The sequence below is a fragment of the Trachinotus anak genome, unplaced genomic scaffold (genome assembly GCF_046630095.1).
Source record: "Trachinotus anak isolate AG129_WGS33_773 ecotype Australia unplaced genomic scaffold, CSIRO_AGI_Tana_v1 ptg000014l, whole genome shotgun sequence".
NCBI classification, from domain to species: domain Eukaryota; kingdom Metazoa; phylum Chordata; class Actinopteri; order Carangiformes; family Carangidae; genus Trachinotus; species Trachinotus anak.
This window is the reverse complement of record NW_027273865.1, coordinates 18264964-18278490: the sequence shown is the minus strand read 5'-3', so window position 1 is coordinate 18278490 and position 13527 is coordinate 18264964. Positions and strand designations below refer to the sequence as shown.

The 13527-nt window shown below is 39.0% G+C and overlaps 1 protein-coding gene across 4 annotated transcripts in view; it reads left to right on the top strand.

Moving 5' to 3' along the window:
- The window catches only part of dync2h1 (dynein cytoplasmic 2 heavy chain 1), a 105952-nt gene extending 94985 nt beyond the window's left edge, over positions 1–10967 (top strand). For all 4 annotated transcript variants that reach the window (XM_071496052.1, XM_071496049.1, XM_071496048.1 and 1 more), the window contains 7 exons: positions 395–502; positions 929–1030; positions 5366–5455; positions 7972–8081; positions 8157–8238; positions 9311–9427; positions 10077–10967. In XM_071496052.1, coding sequence (XP_071352153.1) covers positions 395–502; positions 929–1030; positions 5366–5455; positions 7972–8081; positions 8157–8238; positions 9311–9427; positions 10077–10238 — 771 coding nt within the window. In that variant the 3' untranslated portion in view covers positions 10239–10967. The remainder of the gene's footprint in view (positions 1–394; positions 503–928; positions 1031–5365; positions 5456–7971; positions 8082–8156; positions 8239–9310; positions 9428–10076) is intronic.
- Positions 10968–13527: the final 2560 nt, after the last annotated feature.

Genomic DNA, 13527 nt, shown 5'->3' with positions numbered 1-13527 from the left:
CATGCTACTATGTAGGAGCCAATTTGAGTAGTCTGATTGGTTGATGTATTGCTAAGAGTGTTCCAGTAATAAGAGGGACATAAACCAATGGTGGGACAATTGTACAATGTTATACAGCAAGCCTTGAAGCACTATAGGCCAAGGTTATTAGAATGAGAATCATCTCAAAATATTTGCTGCACAGTATGTAGAAGAAACAAATCTCTCTACTTCCCTTTTGAGCATGGTTTTATCCCAGTCTTTCTTTTTTTGTCTGTGTCTGTCTTGGGAAATGATGTTTTTTAACATGACAGTTTTATATATCTCTCTGGCCCTCCCTAACTGTACGCGATATATATTTATTCTGTGTATCTGTGTACCCATTCTATCTATCTATCTGTCCACTGCCTATCAGGGCTCTACACTGATCCATCAGAAGGTGGCCCCACCTACAGAAGGTCATGGGTCACCAGTTTTGTCATTCATTGGTTTGGAGCAGTTCAATGCCATCCGATTGGTCCAGGTGTGTCAGATAATTAGTGATCTTCCAAATGACAAATATTTTTACGTTTGTAGAAGTTGAAATGATAGACAAGAGTTCTGATATAGCATCCTCTCATGGAATGGGCAATTTAGCAGCAGTCTGTATGTGACTGCTATTCTTATTGGGTAAAAACCACAGGTGGCGCTGGAATGTGCATTGTCACAATAGAAAGCAACTGTACGTTATTACAGTTTTTATATAGTGATCTTTGTAGCAGTGCATGTTTACTGAGTTTTTTCTTCAATGCAGAACACTCAGATTTTATTTTTTTAATCAAATCAAAATAAGACAGATCACTAACTACATTTCTGACTACTAGCAATTCAGACAACTCGTAATTTTGCCTGTTAGTCATGAAGCAGTTCACTGCAATCCATGTGTACTAAACTGTAATTGTTGTCACAGAGTATCCACCAATCCTTGGCTGCACTGAGCAAGGTCATCAGAGGGACCCAGCTGCTAACTCCTGAGGTCCAAAAACTGGCCACTGCCCTGCTCATTCAAGAGGTAAGAAGGAAGAGAGAAAGACAGAGAGTAAAGGGGAAATAAATTGAGGTACATAAATTTAGTTTGTGAAAATAGTATGTTAACATGAACATGCTGGTTTGTGTTTGTGGGTACATACAGAATACACCATAAGATCTGTCCCCTTCCCTTTAAGTGTGAAGTGAATCTCTCCCTTGACTTTATTGTTTTATAGGTGAAGTGTAAAATTTTCCCACACTGTGATGAAGTTGAGTCCACAGGGCCAGGCCCACATATCATATACAGAGGCGACTTGTAGACACCTAGGTAACACAGCATGTATCCTCATGTGTGTCCCCAGGCTGAGATGAGACAAAAGGGTTATGCTGAGGTAGAGCAGGAGAGATACACAATCAATCTTTTACTCCTATGTTTGTAATCTCCTGAGAGTAGACTTGGGCACTATTTCTTCTTCACTGCTTTCCATCTCTCTCTTTTTATCTTAATCAGGAGTCTTTAGTCTTAAATCAATCTCAATCTCCAGTTTTCATCTTTCATGTTTTTCTCTCTCTTTCCTTGTATCACTCCCATCTAACATATTCCTTTCACTACAATTAGTAGTGATACAGTTGATATCAATATCACAGAGTTAATAAGAATATTTTCCCAATAACAATATATATATATATATATATATATATATATATATATATATATATATATATATATATATATATATATATATATATATATATATATATATATATATATATATATATAAAAACATAACATTGTCCATAACATGATATGGACAATGCAAAATCACAAATACAATGATCAAATTATATTCAGTGCACCAAGCTATATATCATTGTCATGCATTATTACAATAAGATAAAATTATTCACATATAAAACAAAAACCTAAAAACAGGTTTCCATATAATTGTTTATCACAACATCCCAACCATACAAAAGTTCCAGTCAACTATTAAATCGGTGCTCACAGTCACAGTTGATGTAGGATACACACATCACCCAAAAGAGATTACAAAAATATAAAATTTCCATGTTTCTTTTCCATCTCCAGTGTCCATCTGTTATGAGTTTTCGTAAATGAGGACACCTTGTAGTGCTTTATAGCAGACCTATAGCAAACAGATGAGCTCTTGTTCCTGTTTCATAAATTTAAAACTGCTTTCCTCCTTTAAATTTAACTAATGAAAAAACTTCCTATGATCCAAAGTCATGAGCACAGCTTCTTTCCTTGATGATCATTTCTAGGGCCCACATTAAGACGTTCTCTCTGTCTGTGTTGTGCACAATGAAAATGCAGCATTTCAATGTGTTGATAATCAAGCAGATGCACTTTGTTAGTTTTGAAGGATAGTACTATTTTGTTTAGTTTTACAATAACATGTTTTAGGAATTAAGATTATTAGTTATGACCCAAAATATAAGTTCAGACTGAAAGCTAGTTTCTTCCACAGATAAAGTATTTCTACAGACCTAAATCACACTATATTGAACAAAAATTATATCATTGGCTAAAAAATGTAACGGAAAAAGCAGCAGCAGCTGTCATCTTTGATGTTGCTTCTGTACATTTTTGCCAAGCCACAAAATTCTTGACACATATTAAATTCACTACTAGCAGAATTTCAAACATAATGACTTTTGTGACCCCAACTGACAACGTTTTACATTACTGTCATAAAGATGACACAGCACTTGCTTCTTCCTTAGAGGGAAGAAAAACATGCAGCAACAGAATGTTTAATTTAATTTGATTATTTTTATCTATACATATTATTTTTTATCTTGACTCAGTGGTTAAGATGATTGTTTTTTTTCATAACTGTATCAACTTGTGTAGAAGTGTGTCAGTGTGCAGATGCTATGAGTCTCAGCACTGATCAGGATTAGAATGTATTACAAATACAGTAAAGCAGTCTAACACTTTTTTGTGTCGGAACTCAGGACTGCACAATTCATAGTAGTACAGGAGAAATAATTTGACAACAATATACTGCAGTAAATATAATACATGTAGGATGTTTTATTGTCTGCATTTCTGTTGTAAAGTGTAAATACTGGTCCATAACACCAGCTCAAATGTCAAAAAAGACATGAAAATTTTACGCACCTTTTACTGTATACAGTACATCATTCAATCCCATACAGTTCTATGTCAGGTAAAACATTACCTGTCTGACTTTTTGGCTGGACCACTAGCTGGACCAGATAAAGCACTGAAACTGACTGACACTAGGCAAGATGCAAATAGCCAATGACACAGTAAGGCCATATACTAGGTTTTGACCGAGTCTTGTTTCTTCTACTGTAAGAGACATTATTTATTCAGCAAATATTCAAAATGGGCATTATTACATATAATATTTCCACATTAGTTAACAGGTGGTGGCCACTACTGTTGAAAAATAGCATGTTAACACAGGATGTTAATTTAACCAACTATTACTGATCAGCCCATTTCAACCAGAGAAGAGGAACAGAAAGAGCTAGTGATGTGAGTTATACATTTGGAAATGGACCATTTGAGGTTGTAATATTGTAAAAGTATGGCAGGCACAGCTCTGGAGAGATCAGCTCCATTGCCCCTCTCCTCAGCTGTGCAGTAAAAAATAATTACATACTTGGAAACTACCCAAGCATCAGAGGAGAGTGGTAAGCAGCACTGCAAAACAGAAATAAATATCACCAGTCTCTTTAGTCAGTTGAAAGATCATTAATATCAAGAAATGGAGACTGATGCAGGGCTAGCCTTTTGATCAAAGGTTAAATAATATCTGGTATCAGTGAATTTTTCAGTGCCAGATGGAATCATTTTCCTGTCAATACCGAGTGTTCTGTTTTTGTCATCACAGTTACTGTCAGGCAAACTGGGACTCTAAGTAAGAAGTGGTCAGAGGAATCTTCTTATTCAAAACATTTGCTTGCCAGCAAACCCCAGCTGCTACTTGAAAAATTCAGCAAGTTACCTTGGAGATTACTTGCACCAATTAAATGCTCTGGCATTGAGCTGCAATACAAAATTGTATGTGTATATGCCTGCAGAGATAAATTGTGTAATCAAAAATCAAAAGCATTGGTTAAGTAGGAATCGACTAAACTAGACTATTTTCAGTAAGTGCAACTGAAATTAATTGCAAATATATATTTTACATACAGAAATAAGTCCCTTTTAGTTCCATTATGACTTTCAAGCTTGAATAACATCAGATTCTCAACCCTCAGTCTCCCACTGTGCATATTTGTGCATGTGCGTATGTGTAAGGCAGATCTTTGATCTCTGTTTAACAGTTTAAGCGACACAGACTGCCTAACCTGTTCCAGAGTAAATCGTTATCTCCCAAGGGAAGCTTTTTTTTGCCACCTGCACACAATATTGCGTTTGTTATTGCCTTCCAACACGAACCATTAGAGAATTTCAATACAACACTACTCATGTGTGTTTTCTGATCAGTCACCTCTATGTTTGAGGTATGATTCAGGATAGGGAATACTTTACATGGAAAAACAACAACATTGGTCATTTTTATGTGGAATTTTTTTTTCTGCCAAACCACTGAGGGAGTGGTTACGATTTCAGTGTGAGACAAATGGCACAGCCAGATGGATAAGGGAACTGTACTGTGCACTAACACGTTGAGCAAGACAGACTGCAATATTTGTGTGTGCAAAAGTGCTTTATCACTGTAAAGTAGCATTCAGTTTAATGTAACAAGTCAAATATTATATAAATATAACAGTTTTTATACAGTAAATCAAGTTCAAGTTCACTCATCGGTGTGTCCGCTGACTCTGACATCAGAAGTTGACATCACAGAAAACATGGATATTATAGGTAATGTCTTACCTAGACAGGGGTAATGTGGCATAGGAGAACATACACCCTTTAGTGACACACAATGTTTAAATGTGTATCTGGAATAGTTTTAAAGTGATTCAAGAGTCCATTGTTGTCAAGTTTATCTGTCTGTGTTGCAGTAGAGGAGACCGGAAACATAAGAAGAGAGTGAGAAAATATGCAACAAAGACACAGGACCGTTTAGGTCACATGTTATGCACATTCACCACCATGCAATCAAGACATTCTATAATTGAGTGACTTTGAAGACCACTTTAGCAACTTCATTAAAAAAATCGGTGAATCGGCAGTCATGCTGCTCACTATGGCTGTGATGAGTTGACAGCTGTATTCACTGAGTGAGACAGACACAAGCTCAGTCGACCACACAGCAGCCAGACTGAAGCACTGATTGCTGAATGTCAGCAGCAAAAATACCATTGTTTACTTTTTGTTATTTGTTTATTAAATAACTTTTCCTCCTCTCTATGCTTGTTTCTCTCTCAGTGCCCTTCAACATGGCAGAATAAATGGGAGGGACCAGAGGAGCCAATGCAGTACCTCAGAGCTGTGGTAACACGGGCTCTCGCCATACAGGTAACACGTAAAGAGATGTATTCTGCTGTGTTTCTTTTTCAGTCTCTTTAAGTCTCCCTGTCTTTCTCCCCCCTTTTTCCCACAAGCCCTGAAGAATACTTATACACAAATAGACAGATATTTACACGTGGGGTAAGACAAGCCATGCAAGCATCTTTAGTTGTGACATTACATTTAAATTTTTTTGGAGACTTTTTTAAAACTTCACACACAGTGTGAAAAAGCATGCTTCTTTCATGTAATCATTAAATATTTCAGGATAATTTTGAATCCAGTCTTTGGTGGATGTCATTGCGTTGGTTTGATTATTCCTTCAGGGACTGAAATTCACATGGGCCCGCTACTATCAGGGGACCTTAGTCTCCAGAAAAAAAATAAATAAATCAGTGGTGAACTTTATGTGCACTTGGAAACTGCCTCACTGGTTGTAACAAATCCCAGATGCCCTTGAGAAGAAGCCTGAAGAGGCCTAAGAGTTTTCTAATCAGCATTAGTATAATGATTGAAGGATCAATTTAAATCCATCATGCTTTTATATCCTACTAGGAGCCTTGTCCTCCAGTAGTGATGAATACTGCAGGACTTTTTTTTTTTTAGTATCAAATTATTTCAAAAGGACCTTGCACCTCATATATAGTAAAACATGCACTGGAATCCTACATTGGTCGCAGATTTTCTTTGCAGTGCATCCCCACCCGACAAAAGTCCTTTAGCTGAGCACTGGTCCAAGGAACAAACTAAGTACTTCAAAGTTATGGCACAGATTAAAATTATTTAGTGATCTACACAAAGTATTCATTAAAACCATGCCAAAAATGTTGTTTTCGAAAGTACTTCATAAAAAAAAGGGGATTATTATGAGGTTCTGGGAAGTGTCAGCCATAGGTTGGTGCCAGGAGATGGAGGTTCTGGCTGAAACTCCTCTCCTCTCCTCTTGACTGTGTCTGACTGTACACCTACCTCAATATGCTCTGGCAGACTAGACTGCACACATACACACACACATTCAGAAATTATTTCTATGTGAATGTGATGCATTTCATTATTCGTGTGGGTGAGCCTCACTGCCTGTGTCTGTCTGCCTGCCTGCCTGCCTACGCATCTGTTTGTGTGTGTGTCTCCCTGTCTGCCTGTCATCTCTCGTTTCTCTCTGTCTACTAGTCTCCCTGTCTACCTGCACTCCGTCTGTCTTCATGTGTGTCTGTCTGGAGGCTACACTGTCCTTAACTGTCTATTTCTGCCCATCAGTACTGAGTGATATCTCTGTTAGCAGAGTGTCTGTGTCCTGTTAGCTAATCAGTCTAATAAAGGCGGAGTCAGCCAGAGCTGCTACTGTGTGGAGCTGCTGAAGAATAAAGAGCTAACAGCACAGCAGTGCACCCAGACGTGCAGGACGACCTTGAAAGCACACACACTATATGCACATAAATACTATGCGTACTAGCACACACCTGCCAAAAATCTTTTGGGTGTACATGTCTGCCTCTGTGTGTGTGTGTGTGCACGCATGATTGTATGTGCACAAGCGCATCTGCCTACAAGTATTTGCCTTGTGTGTGTGAGTATGGGCTTGCATTTGTGCATATTTTTTTTAGGCATTATGCTCATCCCAATTTATCTCTAAAGCCAGTGCAGACTGATGCTGTGCTAAAAATGAATCCATTTATAACAGCGATTGGATCAGATGTTTGCTCATTCTGCCTCTATTTGTCAGCAATTTTCTTCAGCTGACCTCTTAATCCACTAGTTTCTATGGTGATTTAGAGAAAACTGCCTAGCTGTTAAAAAAAGAAATGCCCTGAGTAGATCAAGACTTCAATCTTATGTCAACTCTCAAGGCTTAAATCTCGCCACTGCAGCCATACAAGCTTCTATCATGATAAGCTTGGCTGTAAGTGTGAAAAGGGGAGTGGAATCAGTGGTTGTGCCACTCTGCAACAAAGAAAAAACATGCAAACTGAGAACCACGGTTGTGTTGTGAGATATCGAATCAGGTTAAGTCCTGACTAGAAAGTGACTAGTTTTTGCAGAAACACAGAAGGGAACTGCTTACCTGATCAAAGCAGCTGTTGCTGAATAAGGCAGACTGGATCAACACATTGGATAAGGCTTAGAGGGGTGTATCTCCAGTGATACTGATCCACACTTCATGTTTTTTATTGACTTTATGTTTTGATTGCTCACTTTGTTACCCTTTTTATCTCTTGTTAACAAATACACACTGGCTCTGACAATGAAAGCAGCAAGTATAATACAAATATTAGCTCTATGTATTTTTTGTAACCAAACTATTCATGGCGAGGGGGGTGAATATTTAGAACAAATACTTAAAGAATTCAGAGTCAGGTCTATTTGTGTAAGATTTCACCACATGAACTGAAGAGAATTGTGTGTATTTTCATTATCGTTTATTGATCCACTAAATGCTCTGCCTGACTCCTGTGTGAAACTCCTGTGTGTCTGTCTATCGGTATGTGTGTCTCTGTGTATGTTTGTCTTTATGTCTGTGTATACAGAGTTGGGTGGAGCGTGTAGGCAGACAAGCTCTTCTGTCAGACACCCTAGATCTGTCTGAGCTCTTCCACCCTGATACCTTCCTCAACGCTTTGAGACAGGAAACTGCCAGGTAAAACAGAGCACTTCTGGGTTTATGTGAAAGAGCATCAGCACTTAAGTTAATAACATCTTTTTGTGGTTTTAGGTCCATGGGATGCTCTATGGATAGTTTGGTGTTTGTATCATCATGGAGGAGTCCTATTGCACAGGCCAAACTGCAAGTGAAAGTAAGAATTAACACAAACCAACAGTTCATGCAGGTAGACAGCAGATGCATACTGCTCCTATGCAGCTGCACAATACTGGCACTATAACCAAGGCAGAGTGTGACAGTGATAATTGGAATATAATGTAGTAAATGACTACAATAGAATACTGATGCACACAGGAAAACAGAGGGTGAAAGAGTGAAGAAAGAAACCAAAGTAAGTTTGCAGCATATCCATTAAGACAAGTCTGCTGCCTTTGACAGCAGTAATCTCAGGTCTCCTGTGCTTTTGATGCATTTGACAGACAGGCTTTCTACGCTTTAAGTACTGGGAGCACACAATCTGTGCAATACCTCACTCTTCATTTCTTTGCCTTTCAGTCTTTGATTTAAGGGCAATATAATTGTATTATCTACAGTTATACTTTTAGGCATTTGCTCCTTTTCTGTCATGCCAATAAAAATTGGCTCGACTTGACATGCACTTAGTTAAAATATACAAAGAGGGAGGGGAAGGGTGTGGGTGCTCAAAAAGAGGCTGCAGCTGCTGGGAGGGAAGGGAAATACTCTGACATCTGACAGTGAAAGCAAAAGGGGATAATTGTTGTGAAGCAATGAGCTCTCTTACACACACACACATACACACACATACACACAAACACATACACACAATGCAGCTTTTTCTGAATTTGTCTCTCGCTCACTCTCTTGCTTTTTCTTGCACAGATTATGGTGATGCAGTAGTTCTGTGTGTATGTCTGACTTGATGCCAGAGTTCCCTTTATTGTCGGTCGTACTGTGGAAAATCCCTGAGTCACTGGGCTGATTTCATGAACATAAACATTTTCTCATGAACTATGTGCATAACATGCTAGTTAATCCAGTGACAGCAATGTGCGTGTCTTCCTCTAATGCCCCATATTAACCTTTGTATACATGCTCTGCATTCTCTTTGCCTCTTTTCTTCTTGCACTATTTGGCATCTTTGTTTCTTCCTTACATCACTTAGTGTTTATTTTTGTCTTTGCCCCCACTTTTCTTATCTCCTGCCCCACACCCAGTCTTTCTCACTATTTTTGTTTTTTTTTTAGGTTGGAGGTCTCCAGTTGGAGGGATGTAGTTTTGATGGTGTCCATCTTTGTGAGAATCAGCATGACTCTCCCAGTGTGTCAGCTGTGCCTCCCTGCTACATGGCCTGGGTTCCACAGGTATGTATTTGTGTTGAAATACAATTAATTATTATTTTCATAATTGTTTTGTCTATAAAAAATGCCCATCACAGTTTCCCAGAGTCCAAGGTGACATATTCATATTGCTTGTTTTGTCTCACACCTAAAGATAATCAGTTTATAATGATAGAAAACAGCAGCAAATCCTCATAAATAACAAGCTCTTATTAGCAAATGTTTGGCACGTGACTCAAATGATTAATTGATTAAAAGTACCAAGTATTAGCCAAGTAATTTTATACTAATTGATTAATTAATTAATTGACTGACCATTTCGGCACTATTTGGTTTCACCCAGGAAGACTGTATTCTGGCTGACATTCAGAATTGCATGAAACATGGACAGACAGGCCTTGGCCCAAAGAACCATTTTTGTGGTTTGTGCAGTTAGATTATTGATAATTTATGATATAATTCTAAAGGAAACAGATACTGCCACTGGTGTGGCACTGCCAGAATGCTAAACACTTGCACTCATATATGGATCTTTGGAGATTTGAAGATTGTTTAGGTTTTGTGGGGGAGCTGAGAAACACATTTCATTCTTTTTATCATTCCAATACTTGTACACTAATTAAATACGTTGCCAATACGTTTACTATTTTGTGTGTTATGCATTTGATCCTAGAACTCTGCTGCTGACTTGGCTGCATCAGAGGAGAATATCTGGCTGCCTCTGTACACCAGCTCAGAGAGAGTGAAGGTGGTCACGCACATCTGCCTGCCCTGTGGAGCGAACCCTAACCAATGGATACAGACTGGAGCTGCTCTCTTTCTCAAACAACAGTGAAGGAATGTCATCTTAGTGAGGGCAACTAGATGGAGACAGTAACAACGAGGGCTTTTGGGAACACAGTAAGACTTCGGTGCAGATAATATGAGCAGATAATATTTTCATAACAGGCAGATCTGACAGGGGCAACAAATATACAGAATTTTTAATGCTCCAAAGTGTCACGCTCTGATACTGACATCATCATTTTCTAATCAAGCAGTTTAGCTTGCAGACCAAAAACTGTAATGCTGTTACTTTATGTCACTGTCATTTGCATAAAATGGTGCAATTGAAAGGACCAGAGTGAAAAAAACACTTAGGGAATAGGGACTTTACTTTTCGGTTTTACCGCAACACTAATACATGAATTAAAATTATTTCTTTTTCTTTCCTGGACCAGACAGCAAAATGGAGCAGCAGTAACATCATTAATGAGATACAAACATGATACTACTTGTATCTCAGTATGTAATACACTTTAATACCTCGGAGCGCTCCTGTTGTTAGTCTCATGAAATACTACTCCACTCATCTTACACATTTCATAAAAGAATGTAAAACTGTGCATTTGTAATTCTTGTGTTTGTTTACAGAACTTGTGAAAAGAGCATCATTATCTAAATCTCATGTCTCATTTTGCTGAAGGTTTTAGCCTTGAATATTTGTTTCACTGTTATTCTGTTGCATATGTGTATTTTTGGACCTTATTTATTCTAAATAAAGATGAAATAAATGTCATTATTGCTATCATTTTAGTGCTAGTTGTCATTAGCATGTGCATGTTTCCAGTGTGGTGGTTGGTAAGGAACTCTCTTTATTTAAAGTCAGTTTAACACTATTTATTCATGTAAAGTTGAGAATTATAGGTGTGTAGGTGTTTGTCAGACCCAAGCTGACCCTCTACCACACTATCAGTAGTCACAGCTGTTCAACAGTAAACAATGCAGATCACAGTTCCCCCTGCTCGCTCTGCCTCTCACTCAGTTCTGCTGAAACAGGCTTTACAGGCATGAAACGCCTCAGTGTGGATTCCCAAAGCAAATGGTGGTTCTCTCTCACCCTCACCCCACACACAAGCACACACACATTCACAAGCACTCCGTTAGTCCCTAACCTCTGTGTGATTGGTTCTGAGTTGAGGTTGAGTTGAGTCAGTGAAGCTGTGATGGATGACCACAAAGCTACAAGAGAGGGTGTGAGGTTTGTAAGGTGTGTGTGTGTGTTTGTGTATGAATCCAACCAAGAGCATCAATTTTGATTGATGGCTTAATTATGTCCTTTTTTTCTGTATCAGCCTCTTTTTCATTTGTACTTTTGCAGTTGTGCAAATGTTTGTGAGCACGGGCGTATGTGTGCGCGCTCCTCTGCAAATGTGTGTGCGTGTTTGTGGAGACACAGAAAAGGGTTGAAATGAGGGAGGAGCGGGTATTGTGTGTGCACTGCAGTGTGACAAAATGGGAGTGAAATGGAACAGCAGGTTTAAAAAAGAGAGGATTGGATTTCAGCGAAACACGGCCCTCTGGGTCAGAGAGTGAAAGAGAGACAGAGGGATGGAGGCAGAGAGAGAGAGAGAGAGATGATGCGGGGAGTGAGAAAGAGGGAGAAAAAGGCTATAGAACTGTTTGAAAAAATGGTACAGAAACAGGAAAATGAGGACAGCACAGGTGATAGAGGCTGGGAGGAGAGCTGTGGTTAAAGGGAAAGAAGTGGTGGGAGGGGGTTAGGACAAGTAGTGAGTGAATTATGAAGAAATGAAGTGTGTGTGTGTGTGTGTGTGTGTGTGGAGGGGCTGTTGCTGCAACAATTTTAAGTCAAAGCCCAACTCTAAAAGCTGGTGATTCTTCCTGAGTTTTGGTAAACACCAAAAGCTTCTCAAAAATTATACATTGAAGAAACCAGATTCAAAACGGCAAAATGTTGTTTCACAACTGGGCCTTAAATTTTGATGACAAGTAATCTTGCAGGCAGAGGTGGGAAATTAACATCAGTATCGCAGCAACCACAAAATGCTTCGCCAAGGGCTTGTTTCCAAGGTAATGTGTTCACAGTAAGGATGCCAGGTTTTAAAAAAAGTGACAAAATTCTGACTGATGGCATTCAGTCACTGACTTTTTTTTTTTTTTATATCAAACCCACACAATATGAGGCAGTTTCAGAACAATGAGTTAAATGCAGCACTCACCACAAACATATAAATGACAAAACTCTGATTTACCTCAGTGTGTTAAAATCGGTCTCAAAACAGCCATAGAACCCACGCTGAAATAGAGTCACGTACATAACAAGGCATATAACCTTAAAAATCACTGCTTCAGTTGGTTTCCTCCTCTGTCTGTCCTCAGTTTCTGTTCTTTTCTCTTATACCTCTTTTTTTCTCCTTCACTATTTTGACCCTCCATCCATTCTTCCACAAGTTCCTCCTCTATGGCGCCCCACGATTCACTGTGTTTGGGGAATTTCATTTGTTGTTAAATCTACAATAGAATACAATGCTAATGTAAAGTTTGCCTATGTGAGACATAAACAATCCATTTTCTATCTGATAATCTTTCTACACACATACTTGAAACATTCAGTCAAAATAAACACAAAAAACATGAAGATATAAACAGTGAAGAACGAGAGCTTTTCAATTGTTTTCCTATCCTGTAGATATGTAATCTGACCAGACTTGTTCCTTCATCATTTAGTTTGTCCTTATGCAGCTTGTCTGGTGCATCAGACCCTGCTATTTTAACTTTTGGCACCCAGCTTGCTGACTGGGCCGACATCTGGTGAGTCCCCATGAAACAAGAGTGGTAAAATGTTTTAGATTTCTTCACAGGGCCAGATTTCTCGTTTGGGTTTCTGAATTTAAAATGTCAATCACTGCTGCATCAGACTGTCGCCGCATTTCGATGTGAGAACCACAGAAACCTCAGATGAGCCACAGCGATGTGGCTGCCTCTGGTCTCTGCTACTGCTTCCATCAGTATTATTGTGAACACTGTGTGATTCCTACATTTCACTGTGGCCGTGTTCCCAATAAACACTCCGGATTACAAAAGATGTCCCAGTCTGTCCCGCCTCAGCAGAGGGTTTTCAGGGGTGGGAAGTGAGAGGAAAAGCTAACACCGTCCACAGGATGCTTAGGAGGAGGGTGGAGAAGTGCTGAAAATACACTGCAGGGAAGCTGTGTGGAGGAGGTGTGGCACGAAATAGTGAGCACCGGCAGGAGGGCCAAATGTTACAGAGGATGTACGGCATCGACCTGTTTTCCAGCAGGTTTGATTGACACGAGGATCAAAACCACTAACCCCCATTT